Below are 14,227 nucleotides of genomic sequence, written 5' to 3' on the forward strand. Positions count from 1 at the left end.
AACAACCGGCGACGTAAACCTGGGGTGACCCACAAGGACCCACCTCCCACAGGTCATAGGTGAGTCGCATAATGGGGACGAGAAGTTTCGAACCCCTTCCCTGCCGGTTGAGAGGCGAGGCGCGAACCATCTCATCCACCACGGGATGAGTGCAATTCCTTGTTCTTCAATATAGATTATGATATAAATGCAATGTTGGAATTAGTGTGTTAGTTTGGCTTCTAATGTCCGTTGGTAAATCATATGGTCAATAGAGAAAATTACCAAAAAAGTCATAAACTTATTGTAATTTTCTCAATTCAATCATAAACATTTTTTTACAAATCGAGTCATGAACATTTTGTAATTATGCTTAATTCGGTCACCATCCGCTCAATTTTGGCTAACCGTCGATCGACGTTGACGTAAAAAATATTTTAATAATATTTTATTTCTTTTAATTTTATATTAATTTTTTTCTTCACTTCCTCCTCCTTCCTCTAGCTAGTCACCGGTGACAAACGACCAAAGGTAGGGCCGACGAGGGACCTCACTGGCCTCTAGGAAGCTTGGTCATGGCTAGGCGACTTCACCTAGTTTGCCCACTCGGCTAGCAAAGCTCTGTCTCACCAAATACGACGAGGTCATGCCTCGTCAGATCTAACGGGGCCTCACTCAACAATGGCAAGGGCAGCCTAGCCCTCGCCAGCGCTCGTCTCTAATCGATCGATGCCGGCCAGGAAGAAGGATGGAGGAAAAAGAAAAAAAAAAAAAAAAAGATAAAAATTAATAAAAAATTATAAAAGATAGTAAAATATTATCCATATCAATATCGGTCGATTTTTACTTTAATGTCGGGCCGGCCAAAAAATTTCATAAGTAGTCATTGACTGTGGGATAATTAAAACTTTGCCATTTTATTATCCGGACACTTCGAAATAGTAGGAATTGCCCCTCCAAAAGTCGTGTGTAAATTGCTGAATACAGCAATAGGAAAACTTTAGCTATTCATGCCTCTCCCACGATCCATAATCCATTCCTAAATTCTAAGTTAATCTATCAATTCTCTCTCTCTCCCCCTCTGTCTCTCTCTCTCTCTCGCTCTCGCTCTCGCTCTCTCGCTTGTCCTGCTCGAGTCCAAGACGGACGGAGTTGCATAGGTCTCGTCGGAGCAACACCAGCAGGTCCCGCTACTGCCGGGGACGGCGGCGGCGGCGACGGCGACAGCGACGACGACTAGGTTTCAGACCCAAAACGCCCGCGAATCGAGCGACCCACTTTCTGCATTCTGCAACCGTAGCTCCGGGAGATTGAAGGGATTCGGGGAAGTTCACCTCGACCTCTGAGGATTTCAGGTGAGTCGTCTTTCCAAATCGAACTCGGATCTGCGATATGGGGGCTTCGTCTTGTGTATTCTCTCTGTTGTAAGAGCCTAATTTGAGCTTCAATGGGGGACTTGGAAGTGGGAATCCGGAGAATGAGTGTTCAGGGAAAAAAAAAAAAAAAGGGGCCTGAAAAGGTGGGGCCTTTTTGCTGAAAATGTTTCTGCATTTCGTCGTGAAGGCATGACGCCACCAATCGCGGCGCATGACAGGCGCGGCGGCCGCCTCTGTTGACATCGCCCCGCGCTGCGATTTAATTCCACGCCATCGTCTAAAACTGGAAGCTAATTAATGTGCCTTTACCCTTTATTAATTTAATAGGAGAGTGAACTGGGAGAGGGATTGCAGATGAACTAATTGATGTGCAAGTCTAGGAAGCAACATCCTCTTTTCGGAAATATGGTGTGATTGGAAGAATTTAAAAAATAGTTTGATCTTTTGGCTTGTGGAGCTGGAGATATGATGCTTTGACTGAAAGAAGGTGGAATGCGATACTGCGGAACTCTGAATTACATATGTTTCGGCGTATTGGGTGGTTTATTGGTCTGAACAATCATAGTTATTCAGCGAAGAGGTTACCTGATGCCAAACCACGGCCGGCTAAGGTTAAGCCGGTGGCTATTATGGACACGACGCAGGAGATTGCCATTTACATCCACAGATTTCACAATCTGGACCTTTTCCAACAAGGGTATGTGTCTATGGAACACTTCCCCCGACGGTTAAATTTCCTGGTTTCTTGAGTTAATCTGGGACAATGTGCTTTAGCTTTAAGGTCATGCTTTGTGCAGGTGGTATCAAATTAAAATTACTATGAAGTGGGAGGACGGGGAACATGGTTCGCCAGGAACTCCAGCAAGAGTGGTTCAGTATGAAGGTGTGTCAAAGATTATAGCGATTATTTTCTGCTTTTCTGCATAGCAAATTTTCTCCATGCAGGACCAGAAAAACACCAAAGAGACAAGGTTATGCCAAACACTTTTTGAGCATCAACCAGTTTATGTGTTAGCACATATATAGGTGATCAATTGCAATTACTTTGCCCCCAATTTACCATAATGTGATAGGTTGCGACTCAAAACAAATTAAAGCATTGTTCCAAATATTATCGTCATCTATTGATAAGTAGAAATTAATAAACTAAAAAGATAGTTAATTACAAACATCTATGGAGTGTGCAAAGGGAATAGGAAAAGCACATATGTCAGGAACGATGTACGAAAACCCTAAAAAGGAGCAACAATGCCAATTAATAGTTGAATTGAATTGATTTGAATTTGGAACAGAAAAGATTATCCAGGGTTTCTAAAAATCAGTGATCTTTATTGACTGAGAAAAACTAATGACATAAAGGCCTGTTTATACTAAGGTTACTAGTGTTGGACTATCTCAACCCTTAATCTAACATATTAAATTATAACCTCAACCATTGGAGCTCATTAAAAATCACATAATTACTATAACCACTTATTCACCTTAATAGCCTAAATAAAGGCCCTTGCCACTTGCAGCCATCATGTGGCGGGGGTGAGGGAATGCATCACCAGGGTTGCATGACCCCCGGAAAGCGGTCATGTGGGGCCGTGCAACCCTGATGCAGTTCATCTCTCTGATTTCTTCACAGCAAAGGTGTGTGCTTGCCCAACGGTTGTTGTTGGCCTAGTTGCCAGCAACCCTTGCCACCAACCGTTTGTCCCTTTACTTGGTGTCTCACAATCATTTTTTCTTTCTTAGAGTTTCCATGATTTGTATTTTTTTTCTTTAATCCAGGTCAACAATGATGTGGAAGAGCATGCTGATGTGGCATCCATGTCAGCATTTCTGTCCATAATTTCCACGGAAGGATTAAAGTGAAAAAGAAACATATAGTTCAATGACCATAGTGGCAAAACAAGAAAGTATAGGGAAGAAATTGACAATTGAAGAAATACAGGGCCTAGCGGTGCCATTATCCCTTTAGATAATGACGACTAGAGATTGTTAACTAGTGAAAGTACTCCCATATTCCATTAGCGGAAATACAGAAAGCCTTGTCTGTTATCATGCCTGTTCTTTTGTCATAGTTTTCTTGAAACTAAAAAGTTATTTGTGATTCAGCTCTATCTATTTGTGCTATTGATTCATGTATTTCATTTTTTTGAGTTATATTTTTCTCAAGAAAAAGAAGGAAAAACTACTAAATGCAATTTGTGTAAGTTTTTATTTTTATTTTTATTTTTGCTGAAACATTTTGTGTAAGTTATGCACTTTATAGTGTCTCCTGCTTTTTTTCCTTGCTACTTTTTTATTCTGGAAACTGCTTGCAACGCATTGACAGCATTGTCTCTTTGGCAGAAATTGTAATTGCATATACGCAAATAACCATTTATAATTTCCGAGTAATGTGAAGCCAAAAACTGGAACACTTTAGAAAGTTTTGGTTGAGCTCACGATTTGGAATCTTCATTTAAGACTCAACTGTATGTTTTATTGTCTTTATTTTTCTCACTCTTCTATTGATATTTACATGGTTTGATGTTCATTTTGATTGACTTCTCTCTCAATTAACCTTCTGGCTTTTGTCTTTCGTACTGCAGTTCCTGACTTGGGTTCTGAAGACGTACATGGTATTTGGAGGATCAATGATACAGATAACAGTTTCTCTACACAGCCCTTTCGGATCAAATACGCGAGGCAGGATGTTCTTTTATCAATCATGGTGTCATTTAATTTACCTCTTGGAAAATTTGAGGTGATGCCCCCTTCCCCTCCCTCCTTAACATGCCTTCTCTTTCACGCAGTGATGCACACACATAGACAAAATGTGATTCTTTTGAGTTACTTAACCCCGGAAGGAAGATAGATGGGAAGAAAGGGGAGGCACCCCTAATTTAAATAGAGTTATCAGATAAAGTGCCAATAATAACCATTTCTTGTAGTTATTTCTAATGCTTCAAGTTCAAAATCGCAACTAAGGTGTGTGCAATATTAGAGAGAATAACTCTACAAAGGTTAATTCCCTGTTCTTAGTCTTTAAGTTTATGTTCTGTTGGCTATTACATGTGCAGTAAGGAGTAACTGTGTGATTAGTAACAAATGAAAGTCGGTTGGATGTGGAATCATCAACTGTTAAGAGAAGTATTCATGGGCAGATGAAAACCTGTAACAGGGGGTTTTTTGGCAATATGGATCAATAAATGCTGATAATTGCCATTTTTTAACTTAGATGTTTGTGAGCTATTTCATTTGCCTTATGTAGAGGTTTCAGTTCTAATTTAGGTCAAGGACAGAGGCAACTGTATCTCTGTGACTTTCTATGGAATATAGTCATTGCACTTGGGTTTGTAGTCAATTTTGTCAATCCCATTTATCTTGTCTTTCTTTTTGCTGTTTGTTTGAGTAAACAACCTAGTAACACATCTATAGCTCGCATTGCAAATTTTTTCAGGGTCTATCCACATCAGCTGTAGTATTGAAGTTTGAGCTTATGTATGCTCCCATATCCGAGAGCGGGTTAGTCATTCAGCCTAGTTTTGTTTCTAGTTCAATTAATAATTAGAGTTCATTGTCTTGTTCCTCCTGTTCCCTATTGCATGTGCTTACAATATGCAATGTACAAATGTAAATTGAGCTTGATTCAAGCAATTTATAGAACCAGGAAGGTGATTGTAGTGTACTTGTGAAGGTCTGGGTTGCAGGCTTCTCTGGATTCTTGTGCTGCTGCTGTTCATGAATTCCGAATACCTCCTAAGGCTCTTCTAGGATTGCATTCATATTGCCCTGTCCATTTCGATGCTTTCCATGCTGTACTTGTCGATACAACTGTGCATATCAGTCTGTTAAAATCCAGTTCCGTTGTTGCACCTCCAAAGGTAAACAGGTTCGTAATCATCCTTCTTTCCATGTTTCAGAAATTTTGTGTATCTGGGTCATTTGTCACATTGGCAAACTGACACTTTGGCCTTCTTAATCTGTTGGAATGTTTTTCAGAGATTCTCGTAATGTTGAAGAGCTTTCTGGTGAAAATATCCATGGACTTGGTCAGGTACATTTTTGTATTGAGGTGTTCTCTATGAGACTTCTACATTCTCTTGTGTCTGGTTCGTATTGTCAATTCTGTCATTGTCGCTTTTTATATAGCATGTGATTTGTCGTTGACATATGAGTACTGCATCGGTTTACTCAAATGAAGTGAAGATCTTTGTGGATTTGAGGGCAGGTTGATGGCTAGTGTGCTTGTATGCTTGCTTTAGCAGTTTGTTTGGTGAATGTATTGATGATCTTATGTATGAAGAAGCACATACAAATTGAATGAGCCTGAAATGTTTCCATTTGATCCATTACTATGTATTAAAGTGGTTGCATAAAGATAATGTCCCCATGAGGAGTAAAAGTTGTTTATTGAGCTGTGGTGGCCTTTTACAATGTTCTCTCCTTCGACTTGACATCAAAGGACATAGGAGGACACTCTTAGAATCAATCTTGGGTAGTGGGATTTTATCGAGGATTTTTTATGCTGAAGAGATTGTTGTGTAAGATATTTGCTAAGTGGGGAAAGACTTGATTGTTTCTTTTGGTGTCTGTGCTCTCTTCTTTGAATTTTTTTTGGGTAAGTCTTATTCTTTACTTTCATATATGCGATAGAATTGAGGTCAAATTAAAGAATGCTCGTGTCTACTTGCAAGTGAGAAAAGAATTAGTGTGGGTATTGATTACATATAAGAGGAAGGGTGTAGAAAGAGGAATGAGGTTTGAGGCTTTACCTTTACAAGAGAAGGATGCAAAAAATTTTAGATATGAAGACGCATTGTGCTCCCCTTTCAAAGTCTTGAAAGAGGAATGAGATTTGCTAATCCATTAGTTGCTTCAAGTATTGTTCAAATATGTTGCCATGGAAATCATCCCTTGCGTATAGAAGTGTTGAATCTTCAGAGTATCTTCTACAACTATTGAAAAATTGGTTAAGCTGTGGCGTGTTAGAAAAGTTCTGGCAATGGCCTCTTTTCACACCATTGCTGGAGAATTTGGACATTGTACCTTAAGTTTCTGGGAACAAATACCAGTCACTGATGGACCACTATGAAGCAGCTGGTGAAATTTGTATTTGAATAATATCTATTGCCAATTCATAAAATCGCGATTCTTTAATTATGATAATTGGTTTTTGATCAGGCTGTAGGTCCGGTGTCTTCCTTCGATGAGAGACAATTGTCAGTTCTAAGAGCATTATTAGCTTCTCGGGACCTACTAGTTGAAGAGCTGCAAAATCTCAGCAAAGCAATTGACCAACCTATAGATTTAACGGATGTTACTGCTAAAGTAGATGATAAGACACTCATTGACCTGAGAGCTGAATTGGGTATCGAAGTTGATAAGGTCTTGGGTCCAGACAAGCTACAAAATGGTATTGAGGTCTGTACTCCATTTAATGCAAAAAATGAATCTGGGTTCTTTCATTTCCACTTAGAGGATGAAGAATCGATAATTGTTACCCTTAGTCATTTCATTTTTCCTTTGTGATGCATCCTGCTGGCTCGTGAACAGAAAGCAAATCAAAATGTAGATACGCGGAATGATGGATTGCTCTATTCCGCATCCAGGGAGGACTTGTTTCATTCTTTTCATGTGTTGGGAAACCAGGTGCTATATTTGTGGAATACTTTTCTGCAGTTCCACAGGTTTTCTTCTTACCTTTCTTAAAGGTTTCAATTTGATCTCTCAAGCTATTGTAACAAATGATCTCCTTTCTGGACTTACATGCTTGGTTAATAACACACAAAACACAGTAAACCCTGCAAATTCACACGTGTGCAAAGGAACATGTATGCATGCCTATGTGTGCTCCAGGGATATTGCACTGGGGGACTTCACTGCCTGAGTTTGTTTCTTTTACTTCCTAGTTCCTGCCTGACCCTTGGTGGCATGAAAAAGCTGGCACCAATTTCCTTAATGTGGTCTCACTTGAAATTGAATTGTTAGGTGGTAATTTGCAAAAATCAATCATCCACATTCGCATTAGAAAGGTGAACGCCTCAATGTTAGGATGAGACCAGAAATTGCAGAGGGAACTTTGGATCATATTTCTCAAAGCATTGCGTCAGATCGGTCAGAAATGACATAGATTTTGCATAGTCAAATTGACAAGTTATATATCTCATATTCGAATTTAACTCGTAAGCTTGCTAATTGTGCTTTTCTGAAACTGATGGTATGGTTATCTCCAGGGCTAATAAAACTAGCATAATGGAATATCTTCGCGATGCATGGGCTACTGATCGAAGAGCTGAATGGTCGATATGGATGGTATATACAAAGGTTGAGATGCCCCTTCACTATATCCACAGTGGAGCTGATGAGCCAACTCACCATGGTGTACACAGGAGAGTTTCAAGTTTGTGGAAATTAGCTGATGATGTACTGAACTAGAACTCATTTTTTCTTCAGATTCAAGTTTGGGCCAGGACGTCTTTTGCTTCAGGTTCTGATGTCTTCTGGTTTCAATGCAGCCTGCCCAGAGTGCAGCCATGCGTGCTGATCTCCACCGCCGTAGTATTGCCCAAATGAGGGTTAGATCTCTGACTCTTACATGTAGTATTTGAGCCTTTTATAATGTGCTTAGGTTGCGTTCTTCTAACATCTATCATTCCTCGCAGATAAACAGTCGTTCTATCCAAGACATGCATATATTCGGAGATCCTTCACGTATTCCAATAGTAATCGTGGAGCGTGTGGTCAATGCACCAAGACGTACAGTTAGTGTAAATTCTTACTTTAATCACATGAATCTGAAAGATTATCCAGGCTTAAGTGGACCCAGCTACGATGCTGCCAAAAAACCATCTACGCAACAGAGTGGTCGCGTTTTGAAGGCGGTCATTTTTGTGCATGGATTTCAGGCATGTTTGCCTGTTCCTTGCTCTTGTTATCAGCTTTGTGTTTCTTTATATTTATGTACTTTGTAGCAGTTCTCACATGGTCACCAAATTAGTGCTTATGAGCCATGTTGAAGATGCGGTCGTTTGTACTTGCTTTTGGCATTGCCAAGTTTTCATTTGGCTTATAATGTTTATTGTTTCTTTTCTCTTTCCTCAAAGAAGTCTTATTTTGCTGACATGATCGAATGTTATATCTGCCTCTTCGTTATAGGGAAATCATCTTGATTTACGGCTTGTCCGAAATCAGTGGTTGCTGATAGATCCAAAAATTGAATTTCTTATGTCTGAAGTAAATGAAGATAAGACATCTGGGGACTTCAAAGAAATGGGACAGAGGTTGGCGCAGGAAGTTATTTCTTTCCTTAAGAAGAAAATGGACAAAATTTCAAGGTCAGGAAGTTTGAGAAATATCAAGCTGAGCTTTGTTGGCCATTCTATTGGAAATATTATAATACGAACTGCGTTGACTGGTACTTTCTCATTCCATTTCTTTTGGTGGTATTTCATACTTATGATCCAGTTTTTAAAACTCGTCTATTCGTTGATGCAGAGGGCATTATGGAGCCATACTTGAGATATCTTTACACATATATTTCGATATCTGGTCCCCACTTGGGGTATCTCTACAGTTCAAACTCACTGTTCAACTCAGGATTGTGGCTTCTGAAGAAGTTTAAGGGCACCCAGTGTATTCATCAGCTCACTTTCACTGATGATTTAGATCTCCAGAATACATTTTTGTACAAACTGTGTAAGGTATTGCCAGCAAGTTATTTTCTGTCTTTTCCTTGTCCCCCCACCAAAGAAAAAGATGAAAATCCGTGTCTTTGGATTGCATGAAGTGTTGGGAGTATGTATCACCTCATCAAAAAAAAAAATAATTGACAAAAGGTCTGAAATCTTCTTTCTTTTCTCTTTTTTCAGCAGAAGACACTGGAGAGTTTCCGGCATATTATCCTTTTATCTTCACCACAGGTGGTGCCTTCATCCCATTGGAACTTTGAATTGAACGAAGTTCTTTTCTTTTTCTTTATGCCTCTGTGCCTTCACCACAGGTGGTGCCTTCACCACATCTGTCTTTATGTAAACAATGCAATAAGTGTTCATTTGCTTTATGACTCAGGATGGGTATGTTCCATATCATTCTGCACGGATTGAATTGTGCCAGGCATCCTCCTCTGACTACTCCAAGAAGGGCAAAATTTTTCTGGAGATGTTAAATGATTGCTTGGACCAAATACGGGCTCCCTCATCAGAGCATAGAGTCTTCATGCGCTGTGATGTCAACTTTGATACCTCCTCCCAGGGAAGGAACTTGAACACCCTGATCGGGAGGGCTGCTCATATCGAGTTCCTGGAGACCGATGCTTTTGCCAGATTTGTAATGTGGTCTTTCCCAGAACTATTTCGTTGAGAGTCTGGATATCTCGATTGAAGACACTTGTCACATCGGCTCTTTAGCTTATCGTCAGTGAAATCTTTTCTGGGCCCTACTTTATCAAGATGATGGATCAGTGTTGATCGGCTTCTCAGGGCTGGATTTTCCAATGCCAAAGCCAAAGAGCTGGTTGGCACGTCATTCTGTCAGGCCAATGTACATTTTCAGCATAAGCAGACTAATTGCACGAGAGTGGGAGACAAGAAGCACTGCCCCCTTGATCTTTTGCTCGTTGTACAGACTCAGGTTTGAGCTTTGTGATGGAAGCCCTCAACTGCTCTCTTGTAGATGTGGCTCGATAATAGGCCGCGATGAGTATGATTCGGTTTGTAGGCTGACGAACTTAATCAGCCACTCCTTTGACATGGTTGCCCTAATATTGATTTGTAAATACCGGGGGTCCAAAATATGGCAATTTGTGTAATCAGACCTCATTTTGGCTTTTTTGCAATAATTAGAAGCTATCGTTTGATCTTCATCCTTCATGTGTCTTGATTTCAATATCCTTCCTGAGCTACGAAGTGATTTTTTATTTTTCATTTTTCAGTCGGAACGAAGTATGATTTGAAAAGGTGAAAAAGGAGGTTTAATAAGTCTATAGAATGAATGAGAATTGGATCGATGCTCTGAGCATCCAAATTTGAGTTTTGAGAACTCCCTAGTTTTGCCATAAATGTAAAATCAAGAGGTTGATCTTATTCTTTAGAAAGACCGACTCCAGGTCCTGATAAAGAAGCCTATCGACCTGCACTCTTCTTAATAACGCAGCGCCACACCAAATTGGTTTCATTAGCCCTGGAGATAACCATACTTTCATAATCACAGCATCATCTCCTTCTTCCACGTGCTGCCACATCTCTTCTCAATGCATCAATCCATATTTCACAAAACTAGAAGCTAATCCTTGAAGAGACACTTCATTCGTTGCTAATTCATCCTTTTCATGTTAGATATGTTTAAGTGAAATCTTCGCACGCACCCCCTGTCCTCGGAACTTAGATCGCTCAAGTAATCACCTGAATTTCAGTGACATTCAGCTCTTGCAATCTCCGTACTGATTCATGCAGAACACTCGTGGAAGAAGAGGTCTCTTGGGACGGTGGTATATCTCAATCAAATTTTGTTACAGAAACAAACATATTAGCGAGGATGTTAGGTGCGTTTAGGAAGACTTTTGGAGAAAGTCTTTAGAAAATTTAAATACCTTTAAAAGGTGTTTTTCAAAATACAAATTATGTTTAGTAAATTGTATTTTGAAATCTGTGAAGCACTTTTGAACAAAATGATGTTTGAGGGAATTACTTTATAAAGAACTTTTGTGATAAAAAAGTTTATTAAAAAATAAATAAATAAATTGACCGGCAAGGAGCAGGCAACCGCCAATGATCTCCGGCGACCTCCGCCAACCCCCGAAGACCACCGGCAAAGGCCGCCCGAGGTCACACAACACCGCCGCAACCTCCGGCGACCCCGAATCTAGGGCAACAAGGTTGCGCGACGCCACCTCGACCTCCGACGACCCCGAATCTAGGGCATTGAGGTCGCGGGAGGACCTTACCACCCTCGAATCTAGGGCGGCGAGGTCGTGAGAGGTCGCGCGACGCCGCCTCAACCCAGATCTAGGTCACCGTGACCCAAATGGCGTGGCGGTCGCGCCACTCCCCGACAACAATCATTTGGGCGACAGTTACCAACAACTACCTATGGAAGAAGAAGAAGAAGAAGACCTTCGCTCGCGCCCGCTCACCCAAGAAGAAGAAGACGACGATGAATAGCGAGGGCGAAACTGGAAAAATGAAAAATCAATTAAGATAATTTGGGAAGAAAATTTCTTTTAGCCCTTCACTGTTGAATGCCGAGAAAGCCAAAGCAAGGGAGAGGGTGCCTTGAGCTGAGGGCCTTTAGAAATGAGCTTCCAAATATAATTGACAAACACAAACACATTTGCCCAATGGGCTTTGGAGGTCCAAGGGACTTTGCAAAAGTCCTTCCCAAACGCAGTCGAAACACAAGAAATGATTATTAGACATAATCCTGAAAGCACCAAATGCAAATACGTGCCAAGGAAAGCCAACAGCCACATTACAGTACAGGAAGCCAAAAAAACTAAAAAGGAAGGATTACATAGACCATCACAGCATTTTGCTGAGAGAAAATATTCATGAAGACCAAAATCAATACTCTTCTCCCTCATCACCATCCTCCCCTTCGGCAGACTCAGCACCCACCTCTTCATAATCCTTCTCGAGAGCAGCCAGATCCTCACGGGCCTCAGAGAACTCTCCTTCCTCCATACCCTCACCGACATACCAGTGCACAAATGCACGCTTGGCATACATGAGATCAAACTTGTGGTCGATCCGAGAGAAGACCTCGGCCACACTGGTCGAGTTGGAAATCATGCACACAGCTCTCTGCACCTTGGCAAGGTCACCACCGGGAACCACAGTAGGCGGCTGGTAGTTGATACCGCACTTGAACCCAGTAGGGCACCAGTCCACAAATTGAATGGTGCGCTTGGTCTTGATAGTGGCCACAGCAGCATTGACATCCTTGGGCACAACGTCACCACGGTACATGAGGCAGCAGGCCATGTACTTGCCATGGCGAGGATCGCACTTAGCCATCATGGAAGACGGTTCAAAGGCACTGTTAGTGATTTCAGCCACGGACAGCTGCTCATGGTAGGCTTTCTCAGCCGAGATAACAGGAGCATAAGAGGACAGCATAAAGTGGATCCTAGGGTAAGGCACCAGGTTGGTCTGGAACTCGGTCACATCCACATTCAGGGCACCATCAAACCTCAGTGAGGCAGTGAGGGATGAGATAACCTGCATCGAAACAAGTAATCGGGATGCACATTCAGCATCTAATCTTCATAATCGCATCAAGAAAGAGCATTCAGCTCTCAAACTATATAGACAGATGAGCTGGCCAGTCAATTTACCTGAGAAACAAGGCGGTTCAAGTTGGTGTAAGTGGGGCGCTCAATGTCAAGGGAGCGCCTGCAGATGTCATAGATGGCTTCATTATCAAGAAGCACCGCAACATCGGTGTGCTCGAGGAGGGAATGGGTCGAAAGGACGCTGTTGTAGGGCTCCACAACAGAGGTAGAAACTTGAGGCGAGGGATAGACAGTGAAGCTGAGCTTCGACTTCTTGCCGTAGTCAACGGAGAGTCGCTCCAAGAGAAGTGACCCCAGACCAGAACCGGTACCCCCTCCAACAGAGTTGAACACAAGGAATCCCTGCAGGCCAGTGCAGTTGTCCGCGAGCTTGCGGATTCTGTCCAAGCAGAGATCCACAATCTCTTTCCCAACTGAAAAAATCGTAACAACATTGTTAGGCACCCACCACATTGCCCAACAATCACAAGATCAGGGGCTATCGATATATGATTACTTGTGTAGTGACCACGGGCAAAGTTGTTGGCAGCATCTTCCTTGCCGCTGATCAACTGCTCCGGGTGGAACAGCTGGCGATATGTTCCGGTCCTCACTTCGTCAATGACGGTGGGCTCGAGATCGACAAACACAGCACGCGGGACATGCTTTCCAGCACCAGTCTCGCTGAAGAAGGTATTGAAGGCATCATCACCTCCGCCTACAGTTTTGTCGCCCGGCATCTGGCCATCAGGCTACAGAAGCAAATTGGAAAAGCACGATTAAAATTAATGAGCTGAACAGGATATCCCGTGTCTTGCATTGCAATGTGATCTAACACGACCATAACCGTAGCAACACAAGCAACCACGAGAAACGAACATTCATATAGCATCGACAGAGTTTAACATTACAACAACGAAGAATAGGTACGAATCCAATCGCAGGCAGATCTTATTGTAATTGCTCGACCTGAAGGTCTAAGACTACAAGGATTAAAACAGGGTGACAATGTGCAGCAACTTGTCCAGATCTCCGCGGAAACGATCGAATGCGAAACGGATACAGATCAAAGCCTAATCTCGCCTGGATCTAGAGCATTTTCTAGCAACGAAACGCAGACCAAAAACTCGGATCCAAGGCTATCACGGACAAGATCTTCGCATGCGATAGCGTCAACATCCGCGTCGCTAATCACATGCGAGTCCGGTTCTACCTCTAGACTACACAGAACAACACGAATCGACCTTAAATCCCAAAAAAAAAAAAAAAAGGAACAAAAATCCTCAACGCCGGAGAACGCGAGTCCACCAAACGTCATAAGCAGAGGAACCAAACTCACTACTAGAAACAACATCGCATACGAACACGACGGCAGCGGCGACGGCGACGGATCCGAGGGAGGAGGGGGCTCACCTGAATGCCGTGCTCGAGACAGTAGAGCTCCCAGCACGCGTTGCCGACCTGGATGCCGGCCTGACCGATGTGAATCGAGATGCACTCCCTCATTTTCTCTCGCTGGCCGGAGACGGGGACCGGGGCCGAGGATCGGAAGCTTCGAGAAGGTTCCGAGCGGAGGATGGGGATGCAGGGAGGAACGGGGAGAAAGGCGTTTATCAAGACGCCTTCCGAG

At 42.2% G+C, this 14,227-nt stretch overlaps 2 protein-coding genes across 4 annotated transcripts; one reads left to right on the forward strand and one right to left on the reverse strand.

Moving 5' to 3' along the window:
• The first annotated feature begins 1,003 nt into the window (after positions 1 to 1,003).
• On the forward strand, positions 1,004 to 10,191 carry LOC104449216 (protein FAM135B). 3 transcript variants are annotated; one of them, XM_010063287.3, is made up of 16 exons: positions 1,004 to 1,334; positions 1,683 to 2,052; positions 2,153 to 2,238; positions 3,938 to 4,092; positions 4,767 to 4,853; positions 5,026 to 5,220; positions 5,331 to 5,385; positions 6,513 to 6,752; positions 6,885 to 7,018; positions 7,565 to 7,754; positions 7,847 to 7,906; positions 7,994 to 8,236; positions 8,487 to 8,745; positions 8,826 to 9,031; positions 9,200 to 9,250; positions 9,399 to 10,191. In XM_010063287.3, exons 3-16 carry the CDS (start codon positions 2,197 to 2,199, stop codon positions 9,687 to 9,689), a joined length of 2,208 nt encoding a protein of 735 aa, XP_010061589.1. In that variant the 5' UTR covers positions 1,004 to 1,334; positions 1,683 to 2,052; positions 2,153 to 2,196; the 3' UTR covers positions 9,690 to 10,191. The 3 variants fall into 3 exon arrangements, with proteins under 3 accessions (XP_010061589.1, XP_010061586.2, XP_010061588.2); XM_010063284.3 differs by having other exon boundaries at positions 4,789 to 4,853; XM_010063286.3 differs by having other exon boundaries at positions 1,929 to 2,052; positions 4,789 to 4,853.
• A 1,529-nt stretch (positions 10,192 to 11,720) lies between these two features.
• Positions 11,721 to 14,227, reverse strand: TUA1 (tubulin alpha chain-like). Its single transcript, NM_001302731.1, is given in 4 exon segments — positions 11,721 to 12,544; positions 12,661 to 13,031; positions 13,115 to 13,349; positions 14,011 to 14,227. Coding segments are annotated over 4 exon segments (1,356 nt in total). The 5' UTR covers positions 14,104 to 14,227; the 3' UTR covers positions 11,721 to 11,887.

The sequence above is a fragment of the Eucalyptus grandis genome, chromosome 6 (genome assembly GCF_016545825.1).
Source record: "Eucalyptus grandis isolate ANBG69807.140 chromosome 6, ASM1654582v1, whole genome shotgun sequence".
Classification (NCBI taxonomy): domain Eukaryota; kingdom Viridiplantae; phylum Streptophyta; class Magnoliopsida; order Myrtales; family Myrtaceae; genus Eucalyptus; species Eucalyptus grandis.